General features: G+C 35.4%; 1 protein-coding gene and 1 pseudogene across 1 annotated transcript; both read right to left on the reverse strand.

Moving 5' to 3' along the window:
- Positions 1 to 204: 204 nt before the first annotated feature.
- On the reverse strand, positions 205 to 1,374 carry LOC111213265. The gene is made up of 2 exons (XM_022714976.1): positions 1,102 to 1,374; positions 205 to 1,014 (listed from the first exon to the last, which is right to left on the reverse strand). Exons 1-2 carry the CDS (start codon positions 1,372 to 1,374, stop codon positions 205 to 207), a joined length of 1,083 nt encoding a protein of 360 aa, XP_022570697.1.
- A 15,004-nt stretch (positions 1,375 to 16,378) lies between these two features.
- LOC125574839 lies at positions 16,379 to 20,826 on the reverse strand (annotated as a pseudogene).
- Between the last annotated feature and the right edge of the window lie 2,036 nt (positions 20,827 to 22,862).

The following is a 22,862-nucleotide window of genomic DNA, read 5'->3' on the forward strand; positions in this document are numbered from 1 at the left end:
TTCATAATTGAAATCATAATAATTTTATCTGACAATTGGTATAGCGTCAATCTAGATTAATTAATTTACCAAAGTCCAAACAAATTCGTGACTATACAGGTGTTATCCGTTTTTTTTTTGGTGAAATGTTAAATTTATATTAAGAAGAGGAAAAACGTTTATGTACATAAAGAATCATATGAATGTAACTAGCTACTGAGAGCTCTACTCTAACCAAGGGGCCCCTAAACCATCTTTGAAATAGTCCCAGAAGTTTTGGTTTCTCAAAATAGCGAGTGGAGCTGATCCTGTTTCTGATTGTCTTCTCAATAAGTGTCGACAGCTGAGCCACTGACTTGAGCTTTCCTTTGTGCCTCCTATCGTTCTTTCCTTCCATAGATAGTAGATTGTAGTCTGAAACACCAACCTCAGCAAGATAAAGGAAAACTTTTCATATTTGTACTCCACAAGCCGTGTGAGGGTTGTCTCCCAGTCTGGGTCAGCATTAGCTTCCAGTAGATCTCCCACAACTGCTAGCCATACCGTGAAGGTGTAGGGACAAGCGAAGAAGAGATGGTCTCTGGGCTCGTTTGGTTCACCACAGAACACGCACCCTTGCACTACACCCCACTGCATCATTCGCGGACCTATTGCTAGTCTGTCGCAAATTTCAAGCCAAGTAATGAAGCTAAACCGTGGCACTCCCTGAGCGAACCAGACAACTTTACTCCACTCATGTCTTTCTCTACATTCCCGAACCTGCTCCCATGTTTTGAAGGAGGAGAACCTGTTGTTATACTCCCCAGGCCCAGCTTTCCAAAGCACCACATCTTCCACATTACCAGCAGCTGGAGCCTGCGTATTACTAATAGTCGCAATGATCTGCTGCAGGTTGAGGTCCCGGCACCTACGAAACTGCCAACCAGACTCATTTGCAACATCAGCCACCTTAGCAAACCGCTCAACTCCCAATCTTTGAGGCCCACTATCCCCAACAATGTCGATGAGTCGACCCAAAGGAAGCCAGATGTCCAACTAGAACAAGGTGCTTTGACCATTCTTGACTTGTACTTTGATAAACTGAGAGGCTAGAGGTCGCAACCGCAGGAGCTTCCGCCACACCCAAGAGCCTTTAGTCGACTCACTGATATCCCAGAATGAGCCATTGTTCCACAGATTTTGCTTCACCCAAGCCACCCAAAGAGACCCCGATGTGGTGAAAATTTTCCAAATGAGTTTTAGCGCAAAAACCTTCGAAATGTCTGCCAACCGTCTGAGCCCTAACACCCCCTTACTCCTTAGGAGTACAGACGTCCTCCCACGACACCTTTGCCTTCCCATGACAGCTCGGGGAGCCACTCCGTAGGAAGGACGAGCACAAACTCTCAATTTCATCAAGGCACCCTTTTGGTAAAAAAAACGCTGAGCTCCAGAAGTTTGATGTGCTGTAGATCACAGATTGAATAAGCTGCAACCAGCCTGCAAAGGACAGGTACTTGCTTGTTCAGCTTTGTAACCAACTTTTGATCTTTTCCACCAGTGGTTCATAGTCCTTACGGTTCAGAGTCTTAGTAGTAAGTGGCAATCCTGGATATTTAGCTGGTAGAGCAGAGACAGAGAACCCTAGCGCGGTCGCCTCCTGCTCAATGATGCTGCTACCTCTTCCCCCAGCATATAGTGTCGACTTTGCTATGTTGATAGAAAGGCCCAAAATTTTTGCAAACTCTTCAAAGACCTGGAGTGTGCCCCGTAAAGACTGTAAAGATCCATCAGTGAACACCATAATTTCGTCAGCAAAGCTGAGATGGGATAGCTTTACCTCTTCACACCTTGGATGATACCCAATTTCTCTCCTTACAGCTGCTTTATTTAGCATCAGAGTGAGCACATTACGGAAAATTACATACAAGTATGGGGAGAGATCACACCCTTACCTGATACCACGTGCACTCGAAAAGAAACCCTCTAGCTCTCAATTAACAGAGACTGAGAACCCCACCATTTTAATGCAGCATATAATCCAAGAGACAAACTGATCCGGGTAGTGCATCGCACGCAGAGTCACCTCAATAAAACTCCACTGGACTCAGTCAAATGCTTTCGAGATATCAAGCTTTATGGCCGCAAGAGGAGTAAGGGAAGTGTTGTGGTAGTCCTTAACAAGCTCCGTCGCCAACAACACATTTTCCAAGAGCAGCCGCCCCTCCACGAACGCGCACTGGTTCATTTCTATGGCAGCTGGAAGTGTAACTCGAAGCCTACTTGCTATTAGTTTCGAGAGTACCTTATAGACCACATTGCAACATGCAATAGGTCTGTAATCCGACATACGCTCCGCATCCTGAGTTTTTGGTACCAGAGCTAGAAGAGTTGCATTAATGCTTTTAGGCAGGAATCCATAGAGAAAGAAGGATTGCACTGCAGTGACAAAATCAGAGAAGGATTGCACTGCAGTGACAAAATCAGCTCCGATAATAGGCAAAACAGCTTTATAGAACTCCATTGGGTATCCATCAGGTCCAGGGACTTTGTTTGACGGCATCGAGAAGAGAACGTCCCTGATCTCATCAGCTTGGATCGGTCTGATAAAAAATGCAGCCTCCTCCCTACTACATTTGTGCTCAATCAGGACATATAGCTCCTCCAAGTCAACTTCCATTAACCCTACTGGAACTTGTTTCAGGAAATTTTGAAAGTAACAAGCATCTTCTATCTTTATCAACCCTGGTTCTGTCACCACAGCACCATCAGCAGTTATCAACTTCCTTATCGCATTCTTTGAGTTCCTACTTTGAGTAATCTTGTGATAGAAGCTGGTATTGTGATTTCCTAGCTTGAGACAATGGATTCGCGACTTCTGATAGAAGAATTGTTCCTCTATCCCCGATAGATGGTGCCAATCATTCCAAGCTTCAGCAACAGCCATGAATGTGTCAGTACACGGATAATAGAGTGCTTCATTTTGCCGGATGCAGAACAGATCATACGCAGCTGTTACCCTTGCTGGAATATTCCCAAATACATCTTTGTTGAGCTGCCTAAGAGGGAGTTTGAGGTTCTTCAGCTTCGCATGGAACATTAAGAGGGCTTGTCTGGAGTGGAAGAGCGGAGCAGTAGAGATCCAGGATTGGGACGTCACATCTAGGAAGCTGGTGTGTGAGGCAAGATGATTGAAGAACTTGAAAGGTTTCTTATTTCCCATAACTGGCGCATGAAGCGTAGCACAAACCCGGGCATGATCTGAGACACCTCCCATTTCAAATTTGGCAAAAGAGTGCGGGAACACCGTAAGGCAAGCATGATTAACAAGCGCCCTGTCCCGTTTTTTGCAAATAGGATTTGCGTCTTGATTATTTGACCAAGTGAACAGCGGACCTACGTACGATAGATCAGATAATCCACAAATTCCAATAGCCTCTTGGAAATCTCTGATAGCACTACGAGCACCCGCTTGATCAACCATTCTAGAATGCTCGTTAATAGACAGAGTGACATTAAAATCACCGAAAACAACCCACGCATCACTGCCTCCTGCATTCATAGTAGCAATCAGATCCAGCTCTTTCCAAAGCTGCTTTCTTTCGTGCGCAAAGTTCGAGGCATAAACAAAGGAGACAATAAATGCATCACCCGTCTGTCGAAATTTCACCCAACATGTTATCATCTTTGCGCTGATTAAGTCAGGGGCAACCTCCACCAAATCCGACCACACCACCCAAATTCGACCAATCTGTGCTTGCTGTAGTTCGTAAGACTAGACCAGTCAGGAAACGTAGTTTGGAAGATCCATGAAAAGTTTGCTTGGTTTGCTTGGAAGATCCACCAAATCCAACCTTAATGTGTGTGCATAACTCATTCACATGTTTTGTTGGTTTAAGTTACAAAACGACGGATGAATTGTGTTGGTGATTTAAGTTACAAAAGAACGCAGTCATTACCGTAAAAGATGCATGCATGAACATGTTCTTCTCTTTATTTTTTTTATTTTTTTTAAAGTGTTCTTCTCCTTATATATTCTTAAATTTTATCGACATGTGTTAAATTATGAAAGGTTGAGTGTTTGTTTCTGGAGCTGGTTTAGAAAAGCACATAACTTTCTTTTTGGGTGGTGAAAAGTCACCAATTGAGAATTGTAAAAGTAAGCATTCATAATTGCATATGTTTACAATTTCTGGATTTTTATATTGCGACGGTTACTACAAGTTTTTAGTTACGCAAAGTCATCGATAGAAATTAAAAGATTCATAGAAATAAGATGAATTTTATTAATTCATGATGCACGTGTACTCGCGATGTTTACATTTTGCATCACATGATAAAGTCTGGTTGTTAAAATTTACAAGAAATAAATTTTAGTGTGAAACTTTCTAAAAAAAAAGAACAAACAATTACTGTGAAAAGTTACCACTAAAATAGTCAAGCCTTTTGGCTAACATTTTCTGGAATTATATTTATGTGTGTGCATGAAAAATTGCATGCTAATTATGGAAAAAATTGTTGTCTCTGTTAAAAGTTCTTAGTAACACCATGTTTGATATAATTTATGTTTCATGTAATATGTTATATTGATATTTTTGGTAAAAAATATGTTATATTGATTTAACATAAATAAAGTTATGATGTTAGAAAATTAATTACTAGATAGATTATTTGTAAAAGGTCATAATTTAAGACGGCAAAAAGTGCCATAAAAAGTTGGGACGATATGATTTTTCAATATAATTTATTTTATAATGTTATAAAAGCTTCTATATTTTTCTGATACATTATATTTTGTAATAACTTCTTGTAACTAAAAATAAATCATACTTATTTTATCTTTTCAGTTTATTTATTTCAATTTTTATAAAATATTTTCATTTACATATTATAATGTTCAATTCTTTGGAAATATTTTAATTTTTTAATTTTTTTTTAAATTATTGAAAAGTATTAATCTTACTTTTTAATTGATTGTTTCTAATGTGTAGTTTCAAAAAGCATATTTACTGGATGGTTATAAATAAATAAATATCTATTGTATGTACAAGATCTGATTTATGTTCATTTTTAACAAATATGTTTGAAATTAACATATACCGTTTATTGAAAATTTAAGGGAAATTGCCAAAAATACAATTTTCAAAGTACCACTTTTCATGTTTACACTAACCACTTTTACCCTCATCTTTAACGAATGGTAGAAGACATTAATAACTTTTTGATTAAATTTGACAAAAAAAAAATATGGTTAGCTAATCTAAACTTAAAACATCAACTCTAAACCCTAAATCATCAACTCTAAAGCTTAAACCCTAAACCTTCAAATCTAAACCCTAAAACATCAACTTTAAACCCTAAATCACTAACTCTAAACCATAAACCATGAAACATTAACTCTAAACCCTAAACCCCGAAACATCAACTATAAGTCCTAAACCCTAAACCTTCAAATCTAAACCCTAAAACATCAACTCTAAACCCTTAACGTAAACCCTAAACCCTATATTTTTCTGAAATTCGAACCATAAACCCTAAAACCCTAAACCTTCAAATCTAAACCCTAACACATCAACTCTAGGGTTTTAGGGTTTAGGGTTAATGGTTTAGGGTTTAGAGTTTAGAGTTGATATTATAGGGTTTAAGGTTAATTTTTTAGGGTTAGGGTTTAGAGTTTACTTTTTAGGGTTTAGGGTTTAGTGTTGATAGTTTAGGGTTTAGTGTTGATGGTTTAGGGTTTAGAGTTGAAGTTTAGGGTTTATGGTTTAGAGTTGATGTTTTAGGGTTTAGAGTTGAAGGTTTACGGTTTAGGGTTTAAAGTTGATGTTTCGGGCTTTAGAGTTTAGAGTTGATGTATCATGGTTTAGGGTTCGTATTAAAAAAAAGGTTTAAGATTTATGGTTTAGGGTTTAGGGTTCATATTTCAAAAAAAATAGGGTTTAGGATTGATGGTTTAGGGTTTAGAGTCGAGTTTTAGGGTTTAAGGTTTGAATTTTTAAATAGTATAATTCGAGAAAAAGTAAAAAATTTATTTTTATTTTTTTTATTTTTATTTATTTAAATATTTATTTATTATATATATAAAGAACAAGGGCATAAGAGTCTTTTGCCACTTAAAGAATAATATATTTTTGAAAACGTCCTTTTAGTGGTGGTAAAAATGAAAAGTGATAACATGAAAGTGGTAAAACATGCAATTTCCCCTAAATTTAATTAAATCATTTCAATAATTTAACTAAATCACAGTAATTTTTTAGATGAACATTCATTGTTTAAAAGTATCTTTGTAACCAACTGCGGGATCGACCGAGTGAGGCACGAATTCGGTCCTCAGCACGATAACATCACCGTCATGAACATCCTCTAGCGTGGAACTACGGGTAGTAGTTTTTCTCGAAGCCTTCTTTCTGGAAAACATTCCTTGAAACTATGAAAAAATTCGTTTAAAAAAAAAAGAGGAAGAGAGAAGAGAGGGAGAAATTTTTTTTATCTTCCACATAATTTTCTTATGGAAGTAAGCAAGTGAAGAGTTTGAGAAAAATTACCTCACCTTCTTATAAGCATAAAAATTCGCTATTTGCCTTCGGACTTTCAGGTTACCTAAGCCTGGAATAACCGCCGGAGACCAGCGACAAGAGCTCTCCGGGAGAAGAGAAGAGATGAGAGTGAAAAGTTGTGAATTAATAGGATCACCCAAAAATCGCCTTTTAGAGAGAGAAAAGACGTTTTATAAGAGGAAATTTTCAATGTCTCAGTTTATAAAGAGATTTCGTGTAATCTAAAATTAATATTTTATAGAAAATGCACTTATACACGAGACAATCATTATATACTAGTTGTTTGCTCGCAATTTCGCATGTAGTTATATTATATAAATAAATATATATTATTTTTACATTGTTATAATTTTTCAATAAAAATTTAAAATTTAAAATTTTAATTTTTAATTTCAAATATTTGGATAATCAAAATTTTCAGTATATATTTTTAAAATATGTGTGAGATTTGAAATAGTTCAAAAACATAAACCTTAGTCATTAGAAATCTTTCTCTTATAGAAAAGAATATTATAATTAATTCAGATGATTTGTTGTAGAATTACTTTATATTTTAGTTTAACACATGAAAAACCGAAAATACTCTAGCTCTCAAGAGGAAAAAAGAGAGTGTGTTGTCTTTTGTGTAACTCCAATATGACCAATACAATGATCGAAGATTTTTATCATGAAAGATCTTTTGTAAACAGTTTTGTGTGGCATTTAAAAACATAAAAGTTATAATAATTCCTTACCTACAAATATAATTCTTTTATATATTAATATATAACCATTAAATTTATTTCTATAAAAAAATGCTAAAGTAATTTATTTAATTACATATAACTAATTGATAAAAAATAAAGAAATTGATAAAACATATATTCTTTCTCAAATTATATAATTAGTTACCATAAATCATTATTTGTAATATCATTTGTGTTATTTGGTAATTTGTATTAATTAGTTTTAGAGTTACTTTTTTTTTTAGATCTGATTAAAATAATAACTAATAAATGTTAATAACCAATCAAATTATAACTATTTTTAAAAACTTACCCTATTAAAGACACATAAGCAAAAGTCAATTAAGTGGCTTCTCAATTAATATATGTAAGAATTATCTCTTAAAAACTAAAAATAAATTTGGTTAAGGTAAACATAAAAACATGTATTAAGAAAATGGTACTTTAAGCAATTTTTCTCATAATTTGTTCAAAATCACACTTTCTGGCTCATTTTCTTTTAATTTAGTGTTTAACATAAAAAAACTTAAATGGTTTAAACAGACAAATTCTTCCTTAAATTATCTCTGGCATCACACTATTTTATCAAACACTAACTCATTCAACCAAATATGTTTAATTAAAACTAATCATAATTTGCATATTTTTTAAAATTATTGTTTTAACTTATTTTAAATTAAATTAAATATACCTATATTAATTAAATCTGATTAACTAATAAGAAAAAAAATAATATTTGAATTTTTAAATAACTAAATGTTGTTATTTTAGGCATATATATACTATTAATGTTAGATCCAATATTATTTGAAATAAATTGTTTTTATTTGTATAAATTTTGGTTAAAATTTTAATATCGTACATTTTAAAAGTTTATCATAGCGTAAAAAATACATCTCATTATTTTTAAATAATTTTTCTTTACTTTTAATTTACATTATATTTTCCATCTTTGACTTTAACAGTTGTAGAGATGGTCATTTTTATTGAAATTCCTTACTAAATTTATCTTCACATTTTAAAAACACATAAAACTAATTTGTTCACATTTATAGTAACACAAAAAAGTACATGTACCTCGACAAACAAATAAAAATTAATTACATAAAAATATAAAAATACCAAGAACACAACAAACATATTTTATTATTCTTTTCTCTTGGTTTTTTATTTATGTCTGTTTTTTTTTCTATTAAATATAAGCATGCTAATTTTATTATAATCCAAGCTATCTGAATTATATTAATAGAATATTAACTCGAGAAACATCCTGTGAAAAATAATTTGATTAATATAATTAAATGACTTACCATATAATATATTAAATGAATTACCAAATAATATAATTTTAAATGACTTACCATATAATAATGTTAATTCATCTGTTTATATTAATAGATGAATTAAATAAACTTTTTCTTGATTAATATACGTTTAAATAATATACCATATAATTGCTATGTTTTAAAATATAAAAATATTTTAATCATTTCTAAAAGTGATAACGCATATAGGATATCAAATTGTCATTGAAAAAGGATTGGAACTTTTTAAAATTATATATTTGACTTTTTTGCATTCATTTGACACATTGTTATACTATATATATATAGTGAATGAGTGAATTTAATTAGTATTATTAAGGTTAGATTAATTAGTTTTCTAAAATCTATGATTTATTTTATTCACTACTAATATAAACATAGTAAAAACCATTTTTATAATTGTTTCTATAGTATCATATGTATTTATATGTATCTTATCAATTTATATTATGTAATCTAGATATTTAATTCTTTCTATAAACAAATTATGCTAATTCATCTATATTTAAGATGTTTAATTGTATGTTTGGAAACATAGATTATATTAGGTGTAATTCTATGAATAGTTTCATTTTAAAAACTTTAATTAAATAAATGAAAAATCATCAACCAATCAAATTATAACAATTAATTGGAGAGCTCTTCTATGAGCGACACGTCAGGATAAATCACTGAAGTGACTTCTCAATTAATATATAGGAGGATTAACTCTAGAAGTGAAGAATCAATGATAACTGAGGATCTCCTTTAATCATTTTCTCTTCTTCCAATTCTTCTTCTTCTTTTCCCCAGACTTGTCTAGTCGCGTGGTGGTTCCTCCATCAAAAATATTTCGACACGCTTCAAACTCCTTCTGCTTTGATACGCGTCTGGTGTCGATCAATGATGAAGTGGAAGTGTCAACCGATGCTGCTTCTGTTGGGCCTTTGTCGATTTCACCTCTAAATCTTAATCCTCTCTGATAAGCTACTACATTCATATGATCATCAAATACCCCATTGTAGGTAGGGTTGTTAAAATGGGCTTTTCCCAATAGGGTTAGCCCAGCCCACCTCTGATTTCCTAACCCTAAACCCGTTATTATTTGTTTGTGTTAAATCAGGGTCGTCTAAAATGAAACTTGGGCTAACCCTAAGCCCGTCATTTTCTTAAGAAAACAAAAGTTAACTAAACGACGTCGTAGTCATCATCTCTTTGCTGCTTTGCTTCGATTGGAAACCAGAAATGAGATCCCAATCGCCTCTCACCATCTCATCTCTCGTTTCAAGTTGATATATTGATATTGGACTACTGGTAGACTGTATCTTGCTGTCTGAGATTGTAGCTTGCTGTCTGAGATTGTAGCTTGCTGTCTGGTAGACTGTAAGATGTATCTTGCTTTCTGAGACTATAGCTTGCTGTCTGGTTTAAGTATATGTTTTTGGTGTTGTTGTGTCGTCATGTATCTATGCGTTTATGATCTAAGTTCATGTGTCTCGTGTTAGCTTGTGTCGTCCTGTATAGCAATGTATAACAGTATAAGTGTGTTCTTTGACTTCGTTGAGTGATTAAGTTCTAGGGTTTGTGGGTTTGTTCAAAATCGATCATTAGTTGTCTCATATTTGTTCTAGACTAGAACTTCTAGTGTTACTCAATGCTTGCTAGTCCTGTGAGTTCACAGATTTGCATATTTGATGTTGTTTGATTGCTTGTATGATGCTTGTTTGACTGCTTTACATGACTTCCATCTCTCTTGTTTTTGCAGAATGGAGTGAACTCAGTGGAGTGGAAGTTGAAACGAGTGTTGGAGACTTGGAGAGTGGAGCTTTGCTTTACATGAGTGCCATCTCTTTTTTTGTTGATTTTTACACTTTATAAGTTAGAAACTTTGGTTTTTAGTTTTTACACTTCATGAATAAAAACATGTAAACTTTGGTTTTTCAAATTTCATACTTTGAATTTGAGGACAAAAATGAATAAAAGAGACTTTTTTACATTTATATAATCATATCTTGAGTTTTTAAAAACATGTAAACTTTAATTAAATTTAATATACAAAACATTATGGCATTGCATAAAAATTTATTGGGCTAACCCTAGTACCAGTCCTAACCCTGTAACTAAAAAGGAGTTAAAATAGGGTTGAGTTAAAATAGAGTTGGGTTTATATTACACTAGAGAGGGCTGTGCCCTAACCCATGATTTAACATCTTTAATTGTAGGAACCCAAATGGACACTTCTATCTTGTGGGATAGGCTATTCAGCTTCAAAAATAGCGCAGGGAACCACAAACTTCACAGGGTCATGTAACCTCTTCAATCTTTTGTGAAACCAAGCAGCTTCTTCTGCGCAGATAGGTGGTCTCATATGCGTGGGGACAGCAAGGTGTGTGTCCTCAAACTTGTACATGCTCTCCTCAATCGGTTTCAGCTCAACTATGTATCCTGGAAGCTCGTCTAACCGTGGGTGTTGATCGATATCATCAAGTGGGTGTCGATCGATGCAATCAGGTGGGTGACGATCGATGCTCTCGGGTGGATGGTGATCGATGCTAGCTTTTGGTGAAGTCTCCATATCTCTTCCCGAAGTGTGATGATTGTCATCAAGCTTTTGCTCCGAGTCCTTACCCAAATCTGCAAGCTGTGCTTCATTCAATACCTTCAAGAACTTCTCTAGCTCTAAGAAATATTCCATAGTGATCTCTTTATCAATATCCCAATCTTTAAGATTTTCTCCATCTTCTAGCTCCAAAAATTCTTCTAGCTCCAAGAAATCTTCCATTGTGATCTATCTATCTACATCTGAGGCAAGATAACATATTGATTCATCGGTGCTCTTCAATGTCGAGTCTGCAATGTCCTAAGGACAACTCGAACTTTCAGGGATTTCAAGTGATGTCGATCGGCAATATGAGTCCATGTCGATCGATGTTGAGGTGGTAATGTAGATCAATGTTGAGGTGGTTGATCGATGCTGATGTCGGGTAACCAATATCAGCTTTGTCTCTCTGTGTAGCCTCATCTGCATGTTGAACTTGAATATCTCGCTTCTTGACATGAGTGGTCGGGATTTTAAAATCTCCATTCGGGTCACTGTAGACAACATCAAACATCTGACTGAAACTAAACATCAATCCCATTTCCTGATCTCCAGCCATCTTGTCGAACATATCATCAAGCTTTTTATGTCGAGTTCCTACAGCTTCACTGAAAAAATTTGATGGGGAAGGCACTCTTAATGTCCTCCCAACAGGTTAGAGATTCTGGCTGCAATTGACTGAATCAGCTAAATGCACCTCCAAGGAGAGAGTGAGGGAAAATCTTGCAGAAAATGTGGTCTACAGATACTTCATGCTGCTCGCTCTCTGAGGCTAACTCCTCAAGTTCCTTGATGTGTTTTTTGGCATCTTCATGAGGAAGACCCTGGAATGGGTCTTGACGTACCCAATCATACCATTCACGGCTTATATCAAAGTCATTCATCTCAGCAACAACAATCATCTCAAAGATTACAGCCCCATGTGCATTAATCAGTTGTCATGCGCTGTTGCGAGCGCAACCTTCTTCATCTCGTAACATCCCATTCTCATCAAAACTCAGTATGAGTACTTTGACCTTCTCTGTCACCCCGCAAATGGTGTCATTCGGCACCGGATGAACAGTGTCAAGATTAACAGTACCGGGGTGAACAGTATCAAGATGAACAGTATCAAGATGAACAGTGTCGTTCAACGCGGGATGAACAGTGTCGTACGATGCGAGATGAACAGTGTTGTTTGGTGCTTCATTTCACACTATCGATCGCTGCTGCTTGGAGGGTGTCGATCTATACTTCCCTCGTAGATTATGGCTCGTGTGTGAATCAGCAGGCTCCTTCTTTGAAGAACCCAAAAATCTTTTCTTCATAGTTGTTCCTGGTACTGAGATGTATGTACCTGAAACAGAAGAATTTTTTTTTATGTAAATAAACTAATATAGAAAAATCTAGACAAAATCAAACAAATTGAGTCTAATGGTGATCCATGCTCCTCGACAACGGCGCCAAATTTGATATCACTCAAATTATCCTAATGAGTGATTTTACTCTCTCAAATAATAGGTTCAATTGTAGTACTTAGGGATCAAATCCGCAGGGAGCGCAGACACACAATAAACTCAAGCAAGTCGCGATTAAGCTAGGCTAACATATTATAAAGCAGTAAATATAATTAAGCAAGGTGAACAAAGCAGTTGTTCAGTAGATTGATGAGTTGTTTGATGGAAGGAGGGTTGCTAGACTTAGGGTTTTAGGCAATCAAGATTATAATGATATAGATGCTAAGGTTTTCAATCCTAGAACACAAATTCTAATGAGAAGTATTCATTCTTCCGCGTGCTAATAAATCCTATTGACTAAGTCCAATATCTCAGCTGTCGCTTGTTGATATGGATGGAACGTCGATCAATGCTATAGCATTAGCGTCAATCGATGTTTACCTAGGCAAGATTTACCGAGCTGATCGATTGGTTCACTAGTATTAACTAAACCAGCAGTCGATTGTTTCTTGCAATCCTATCTCAAGGGAATTAATTCAAGTAAAAGACCAGCTGTCGCGTGCGCCTAATTATCCTAAGTTCATGGTTCTAGTTAGCTACTCTAGAACACAAGCATTACAAACAATTCCTTGAAGGAAATCTGTAACATCCCGAGTTGTGATATATGGAAAGGTTTAAGCGAATAGATTTGGCTACCTATGTCACCAAAGTTGACTTACCTTTTCCATCACACATCCGTTTAGAACTCCAAAGTTAAGCGTGCTTGGGATGAAGTAGTGAAAGGATGGGTGACATATCCAGAAGTGATTCGCGATACCGTGCGAGTGAGGCCAAAGCACAGGGGAAGGTCTGGTGGTGATTGCAGGGTTAGTAAACAAGTGTTTTGGGCCTTGGAAAAATTAACGCACTGCCCGTGAGATGGGATAGGCCCATGGGCCGAGTGAGCGAGCATGGGTGGCCCACTCGGCCCGTGGGTGGCCCATTAGTCGTGGGTGTTCAGGTTGTTATAAGATCTCTATTAGCTTAGCGTATCTATAGTTTGGGCTAATCCCTCAATACCATAATGAATCCCTAAACCTAGCAGGTGGATCTACTCAAACATGAAGTTTGTCACCTAAATCATAGATGAATAGATAAAAAATATAAAAACCAAAACCAATGGAGTTCCAAGAGGACTCTGAAGGAGTTCCAAGAGGACTCTGAAGGAGTTCCAAGAGGACTCTGAAGGAGTTCCAAGAGGACTCTGAAGGAGTTCCAAGAGGACTCTGAAGGAGTTCCAAGAGGACTCTGAAGGAGTTCCAAGAGGACTTTGAAGGAGTTCCTCTCTTCTCTCCTAACCTAATAGAAAACCTAAAACAATAGAATAGAAAGCGTAGCCGTCAACAATAGCTTAAAAAACTAATAAATAGGGCTTTGAGTCGGCCATGGGCATTCTGGTAATATATGGTGGCTTCTGGGCCTAAGTCGGTCATAAAATAGGCTTGTTCCGTCTTCTGGGATCACCACCGATCGATACCAAGGGTCTGTCGTCGATCGACATTCCTTCATCTCCTCGTCAGCTACCACTTACGAGGCAGACATATCACTCTTCAGTAAATGATGCATATGTTTGATCTCAAACCAGTGGCATTGAAAAGATAACTCAAAGCTATATTTTTTTTTCAAAATATTAGCTCAACAGAACCGTGGGAAGGTCTCCATCCATAGCTAAACATCTGACACATCTGCGCAGTACTGCACCTCGATAGGCCCCAAAATCACCAAAGTTCTCCAAAACGTACCTGAACCTAAAAACACTCTAAAACATACTCCAAACACATATAATAATCTCTAAAAGCACATATACCATGGTGTAAAAGTGGTAAAATCTATGGTATATCAAAGACAATCGATTACCCTACCAGATCTAACAATCACAAGTTCATCAAAGCCATAGAAAATTCCTAAATCTAACAAGTGAATTACACATACATGGTAAAAGAACACACATCATAATCTGAAATAATTGCATAAAGATCAAAGGTAAGAAATACATGAGTTTTAATCAATCTCTAAAGGAGTCTGATCTTCTCTCCAAAACCTCTCTAAGAATAATAAAGCTTAGCCTAAAAAGTGGCTAGAGAATATATATAGTTTAAAACACGTCCAGAGGATTTTTGAAAATAGGGAAACTTCAGGGCAAAAGTGCAATTCTTGAAAATCTTGTCAGTCTCGCCATTTCAATTAGGGTCGATCGGCGGTGCTATGGCAGCGTCGGTCGACATCCACATCCTATCTAGACTCTCCTTTCTGCGTAGCTATGGGTTCTCTCCTCTTCAATCTCCGTCTTCCTCCATAATCTCCAAAGTGCTCCAAAACGCACCTAGACCTGTAAATGACCTACAACAGATTCGAAGTAGATAATAAAGACTCTAAATATAGTGTAATATATGGCTTGAAAGTTTTAAATACTGGAACTATGAGTTTGCTGCTAGAGACCATGTTTCAATTGCTGGTGGGCCTTCAAAATGGCAGGATTGACTGTTTCATTTTCAGCTCCACATCTTGGAAAATGATTATCGCATCAAATATGGCGATCGACTAGATTATTAACAACTAGCTGTTCCAACACCGTTTGCCATGTAAGATGACAAATTTCTTGCGGTGCTTTGACCTTTCAAGCAAACGCTTGAAGTTTTGCAGTATTCAGTTCTTAATACAGCACTTATGTCTCTTTGTTGAGCACATGCGTAGCCATCCAATACCTAGACTTGACAGTGTACATACCACTCTTTGTACAGCTCCATCAATAATCATCATGATGATAAGCTTGGCTTATGGACATGAACTGAATAAGTGGATGTCTTCCTAACTGACATATGTCTCTAGTAGCTCCATATTCCATCTTCTAGGCTCCCGTATCAAGAAATCGCTTACTGACATCATTTCATGAACCACTGGTGCAGGAGACCTGGCAAGACGCGCCACGGGTCCTCCCAAGCTCTGATCTCATTTCCTGAGTGCACCTTTTGTCGTATCCCCAAAGCCATTAATAGTTTTGCTGCCATAATAGTAGTCCATCCATAAGAGGGATTATCAGTTAGATTTGTTCGCAAAGGCAAACTCCGTCGATAATATTTTTTCCTCAAGACTCGTGCTAGTAATGAGTCAGGAAACTGCATTAGTCTCCGCATTTGTTTGCCTAAGAAAGCAAGATTGAACTCAAGAATCAGGCTAAAACCTATCCCTCCTTCATCTCTCAATTTGCAAAGCTTGTCCCAAGCTGTCCAATGAATACCTTGCTTTGGTGGATTTGAGCTCCACCAGAACTGCACAATAGCGCTAGCTAGCTTCTCACAAGTCTCTAATGGTAGCAATAATGTCGACATCACATAAGTAGGCAGGGCTAGGCGAATAGACTCTATGAGAACCTCCTTTCCTCCCTTTGACAACCATCTACATGTCCAGCCATTGACCCTGTTTTGTAAGCTCTATTTTAGAAAAGCAAATAGTTTTTCGTTTTGAACCACTAATATCCTCGGGAATCCCAAGATAAGATCTTATCCCTCCCTCATTTGCTATTCATGTTGAACTTTTAACCGCTCCCTTTACATTTCCGGAGACCTTTTTACCAAAGAGCAAAGAAGATTTCGCATAGTTGATACATTGTCCTGAATCTTTCCCATAACTCGTTATGACTTTCATGACTTCATCGCATTCAAAGGGCTCCGCCTTGCAGAAGAACATGCTGTCATCAGCAAAGGGGTTAGCGCGCGAAACACGCATCCCTGTTTTTTTTGCTTTGGCTCTCTGCATGATTAAGAATGCTAATGAGTGCTTATGTGCATACAAAGGATCTCCTTGACGTAGTCCCCTTGTAAGGTCTGTGTTTCCTTTTGGTTGACCATTGAATAAGACATGATATTTTACTAATATGACGCATTGCATTATCCGGTTAATCCACATGTTTGACAATCTCATTTTTCATGACACTAATAAACTCTCATTCCAAGCAATCGTACTAAAATGTAATGAAATAATTTTTGTGTCCCTAGTTATATTTGTTTCTAGATCCGCCCCTGAGAGAACATGAAACCTTTCTTGAGCTGTCGATACGTTACGTTATATGATGATGTATTTGAGTATTCGACCAGTGTAAGAATTATAAGAACTATGGAATTTATATATTTTTTCTCACATTTCCTTGTATCAAAAAGTCGCACGGTATAGTTTAGTAATACTTCCGGTATATTCTAGTGAATTAGTCCTATGTTTGGTCACTCAATTGTTTTATTTGTGAAAATTTCAAACTATGAAGTTATATAATATGGTGAATCGTTCAATCTATCATCACTTGGGAAGTTTATCGCAATCAGCAGAAACCCATCCGAGCTGCTGTTTCTCATTGTCGTAGATTACCATAGTCCCTTGCATAGATATATCTTCGAAAAAAACATACAAAGACACAAATCAGTCTTTCCTTAGCCAAAAAATAAAACATTATTGTTAATAGTTGTTCCTTCTTTACCTCCGATTACGTTAGAGTCTTGTAATCCTACTTCACTTCCATTGAGTATTCCCAAACAGACGTTCCCAGTTTTCTAAGAATAAAAATCATTTTTTCTTTAATCATTTTCACAATCTTGAATGTAATAAAGGAGTTTCTTAGGTCTTTCTATTTCTTACAGAGACGATGAGATAAGACTCGGGTGGAATCTGGAGCTGAGAGTTTTTTCTGCCATTCTTAAAGTTGATTGTTAAGGTCTTGAACAAGTTTTTGACCTCAAGAACAGATTTCAAAGGCTTAGCTCCTTTCCAACATATTGCTAAAGTCTTATCCTCTTTCACATCCTTCAACGGTTTACCTTTCAGGTCATTTCCAATCTGAGACACGCCAAATGATATTACATTAAGTGACCATAAAAATACATACATTATTCTTGAGTTTTTGTATAATTTTCTTCAGTTACCATACCAGGTTAACTATTGCTTGGTATGTCTTGCTGTTGAAATAAGTATAGGAGCTTCCAGAATCAAAGATGAGTTTGAGGCCATTTAAACCTGTTGGCTTCCTGTTGTAAAGAAGCTCGGCTGGTCCAGTTGTGTAGTGGTTGCTTAAAGCCGAATCAGTAGTTATATAAAAAACAATACCGATATCTAGATGACTATAAAAGAAAGAGTTGAAGAAATATTTATACTTAGGTGACGCTAATGTTGTCCAGGATACACCAGTAGAAGGAATTACATTGTCTCCAAAGAACAAAAAGCCTCCGCCTTTAGAGCTTAAGCAATGACCAAACACATTTCTAGTTAGTCTGGCCGAGACAAGCTGTGCCAAGATGCTGATTTTCCCTTTCCCAAGCCCCAAAACTCCAACAGTAGCAGGTGGAGGATGTGCACTAGGGTAATGCTGATCATAACCACACCTACAAACAGATTGCAAGAATCAACATTTTCATCTGAAGACTCACATTATTGTGTTAATGAAAATACAATTCCCTTAGGTAGCTCACCCGAATGCTAAGCGAGGTACAAAAGACGAGCCGTCTAGGAGTTTTAAAGAAAACTGATCAACAACAAGTGCACCCATTGATGAACCTTGATCAGCATATTCAACCTCGTAGTCTCATTGCTCTTTCGGGTTTAGACATTCAGGCTTCTGAGGCCAGTGTAGAGCTGAGCAAATTGAGTCTGAGCATGGGACAGTGTTTGACTTAGGCTTGTACTGAAGTTCAGTACGCTACAAAACAAACAAATATAAATAAGAATAAGAAGAGAAAGAGGTCGATTTTGACATGAGAAATGAATCGAATGATATAAGTATATACCACAGTGCAACCAGAGCAAGGAGCATCGCATTGAACCCATGTGAGATCACTGCCAGTATCAACATCAAAGGTAAAGTCCTTTGGAGGATTTCCTATTTGAAGAGAGACCGAGTAATATCTGCAATACAAAAAGTCCATAGGACAATCATTATCGAAATAGAATAAACATTATAGTAGTCTAATAATTTACTAATAAAGACACGAATACTGATGAAGAAGATAAAAAGGGACACGTTGAGAATTTAAGCAAACAGAAAATAAAAAGGTTCACGTTGAGAAAGAAGGTTTGACCGTTCAAAATTAAGGAAATCCACAATGTTCAGATGTAGTTTAAAATTTTTAAAGTTTGATTTTCTTGAGGTTTTAGTTTTTTTTTTAAATAACTTTTTATAGTCTTTAATTAAAATATATGACACCAAAGTTCTAAACAGAGCAAAAAACAGAGCAAAATTCAACCAAAGCTCTTCTTCACCAAGGAATCTATACATTTTTTAGGGTTTACGGTTTAGTTTTAGACTACATATATGGCTTAGTTTCCAGATTAATTGTCCTAAATCTGATTTTAGGAGTTACGTAATTAAAGAGATAAGAAGAGAACATCGATCTGTTTACCCGAGAGGGAAGACATTGCCGGAGAGAGGGAAGACGAATGAGTAAGGAGGATATTTGGGAGATAGCGTATTTGAGAACGTTTTGAAGATGGAACCTTGAATTGATTGAGGAACTATAAACAAAAGCAAGATCAGAGGAAGAGACAATCTCAAAATCATCTTTTGCCCCACTTTCTTGCAAAGCAATCTTCACAAGCAAATCAAACAGTTGCAGAGAAGATCTTCAGAGAGAGAGAGAGAAAGTTGATATATGCATCTAACGATCAAGATCTCTGTTTCTTATATATACTAATAAAGAAAGAAAGGAAAAACAGCATGCATTCATTTATTTTTTAAAAGGTCTTCATATTAATTTATAAAAAATTACAAGACGTGAGCTAAAATAAAATAAAGGCTAAACCGGGACTGTACAAACAAAATCGAGAACTATAAATTCAAAATAAAGAAATCGGACATAAAGAAGATTCTCCGGATCCAGAACCGGCGCGGACAGCGTCCCTAAAATTTTGGAGGCCAAAATTAATTTAGTAAGGATTTTTACGAAAAAAAATATATATACAAATTTAGAGACCCTTTTCCATAAATATTTTTTAAAAAATTTTGGAAACTTATACCAATGTTTAATTTGGAAATAACCGCCTCTACCGCCGCCGCGGAAATCACACAAGCTAATGTCCTCGCCCACTAGAACTCCAAGGATAAAAATTAGAATGAAGAAATATCTTCCACTGAGCTTGTCGAGAAAGCTAAAGGGAGTGAGCCATGCAACACCACCCACAACAAAAATGAAGAGGCAATGCCAATTGAAAAAAAAAGAAGAAGAATGGAGCGACAACAAAGAATAGTTCGACATAACGAAGCGGCTTTGCCAGTTTGGGACCAGTGTGTGGATAAACCGAAGTTCCACCCCACAGCCAACTTGCTTCGAACCCCACTGGAAAACCTTATAAACCCCTCCGCCATTCTCAAAGCGAACAAGAGAAGAGAGGGATAAACCAGTCGATCTGGACTTTGTCCAAACCTTAAATCTTTCATCTTGTTAGCCTCGAAACACCTCATCGCTAAAAAGAGATGTACCACTGTCGTAATTCAAATCGGAAGTAACAGAGGGAGGGTTGAGGTGACACAACCAAGATCTGACCCCATAGCTGAAGGTCGTGAAGCTGAGAACATCAACATCACCGGAAACCACCATAGCTCAAATGACAAAGAATTTCACTACAAACTGAAGCACGCGGCCTGAAATACACAAAAAATGAAGATTAAAAATCTCTCTTGCAAAACCGGAAGAGATACCGGATGCCGAAGAGGGAAAACGAAAAAAAAAAAGTTTTAGTTGCCTTAAAAAAAAGAGAAAGAAGAAAGGAGGGGAAAAAAAGAGATCATCCATTAATGATTAATTTTTTTGTGATATATATTTTTTTTGAAAACAATTGCTAAAACTAAGTGGACCTTCCGGTTCAGTGAACCAAACCGGAGGTGAAGAGTCGACATAAAGCATAGCTAAAGGAGAACTCATTGCACCTCGTGCAAGCTTGTCCGCCATTGTATTTTGTGCTCTCGGTATATGTCTGATCTTGAAGATAGGGACGAAAGTCTTACTGCGTAGAAATTCTTCCATATGTGTAGCAAAGGCTGGCCATTCTTCAGGTGACGACACCATTTTTACCAATTAGAACAATCTGTCGCAAAAACTACATCAGAAAACTACATCAGAAAACTGCAGGGTTTTCATACATTCAATGGCCCAAATCAGTGCTTCAAAGTATGTAAAGGTTTTGGAGATTCATCACCCCATCATCACGTCATCTGAACCAAACATTCGACAATACCATCCTTGACTAGTGAACAGATAGAACATAATTAATTTTGTGTTATAAAAAGAAAGAAAAGATGGAACATAATTAATTTATCAAAGAGTTAATTGAAAAAAATTGATATAATTTCTCAAAAATAAAGATGTGATTTCTATAAAATATTGTATTTTCTTGTTTAAACAAAGAAATACGCATAGTTTTGTGTATTCTTACTTTGGAAACAATTTGGTGTATTCTAATATACAAATAAATTAGGTAGTGACCCGCGATATGAGGAGAGTGAAATTGTTGATTAAATTATTTATTTTATGTTGTACTAAGGGATTTGTCGTATAGTTTTTCTAGGAATGAGTATTCTGATATCCACTCGGATTCAGTTGATCTATTCTGATTTTGGATTTTTAAAGTTAGAAAATTAAATTTGATTCAGATATTTACAAATTTCAGTTTGAATTTGGTTTGGATTTTGTTAAAATCATTGCGGGTTCGGTTCACATTCGAGTTCGGGTACCCATTTTAATTATGTGATTTTTATTAAAAATCCAAATATATTTAAGTCCTCAAAATCCGAAAATTAAAACTTAAAAATTTGAATATGTAAGACTAAATACTTAAATTTACACAAATTAGTTCTATTTAAATATTTGGATGGAGAAAAATATATATATTTTCAGTATTTCAAACATTGTTTTTTAGATATTTACTTGTGACTACTTTGATAATTTTTAGATATTTTCATATTTTTGAATATCGAATAGATATAACATTTAAAATTATTAATTTATTTAAGGATATAATTATAATTTAGATATTTTTGGTATACAGAATATTTTAAGTTGGATCGGATTCAGGTCTGGTTATCCGGATATTAAATTTTTTGATCCATCTGAGTTTTATTATATGTTTAGTATTACTTTCAAATCAAGTTCGGTTCTTCGGATCCAGATACCCAGACTTATTTTCTTCTACTATAAAACAAATAATATAAGTGAAATAAATATTTTGGGTTTTTTTTACATATATAATTACTGGACCATACTTTAAGAATATCAATAAAAAAAGTTGGACGTCGTGTCAATAATGTTGGACATGCAAAATTGACATAGTCTATAACTAAAAAGTGTACTGTTAAAAACAATTTTGGCAAATATAACAAAACATGATACAATCAAGTGAAATGGGGTTAGGGTTGCGCAAAAATAATGATCTCTTCCCTCGGCACCTGAATTTTATTTTTCAATCGATTTCGAAAATTTTATTTTTTTAAAGCTTTTTTAATTTCTGAGTTTTTTTTCTAGCAAGATTATGTTTCTAATTTTTGTCTTATATGAAAACTCTTTAAAAAATAATATTTGGCTAAACTAAAGATCTTACTTTGTGTGGAGTATTTTTCACCTCAGTTTCCTTAATTCATAACTAATCACAAGTATTTGTTGTCTTCGTGTACATAAGCCTAGCCAAGTTCGACAAAGCACAAAACTTTTAATTTTTAAAAACATTTTGAGCCCAACATTTTAGTTTATGTGAATCTTAATAATTTTGTAATATCTTTCTTTCAACAATGATATTATTCAGTAGTTGAACGGAAATAACTTCATTCCCTACTACGAAGATTAAAAATGTAGAAAATAAAAATGAGCTGATTAAAAAAATTATGGTGTGAACACATTAATTATATGCACTGAAATTTAAAAAAATTAGTGTGAAAACACATTAGTTAGTGTGAGAATACATCAACATTTTAACTTTTAAATGATTGAGAAGCCGACAAATGTCAATTATTAGGTGAAGACATTTATTAGAAATATTTTTTTTAATATATAGGAGATGTTTACACCGGTAATTGGATGTTTTTTTTTTTTTTATAGGTTATGAGTAATAAGTACTAACTAAATAAAGAACCGAGGTAGCTTCGTAGAAAATATTGGAGGACTTCAATTGGTCATGGTCTCCGTCAAATTCTGATATGCGAAAATACAAAATAACACAATTTTGGTAAAAAGCAGAAAAGAAAAGAAATAGGAAACATTTATTGTTTGCTTTTTTTT

This window comes from Brassica napus, chromosome C6 (assembly GCF_020379485.1).
Source record: "Brassica napus cultivar Da-Ae chromosome C6, Da-Ae, whole genome shotgun sequence".
In the NCBI taxonomy this organism is placed as follows: domain Eukaryota; kingdom Viridiplantae; phylum Streptophyta; class Magnoliopsida; order Brassicales; family Brassicaceae; genus Brassica; species Brassica napus.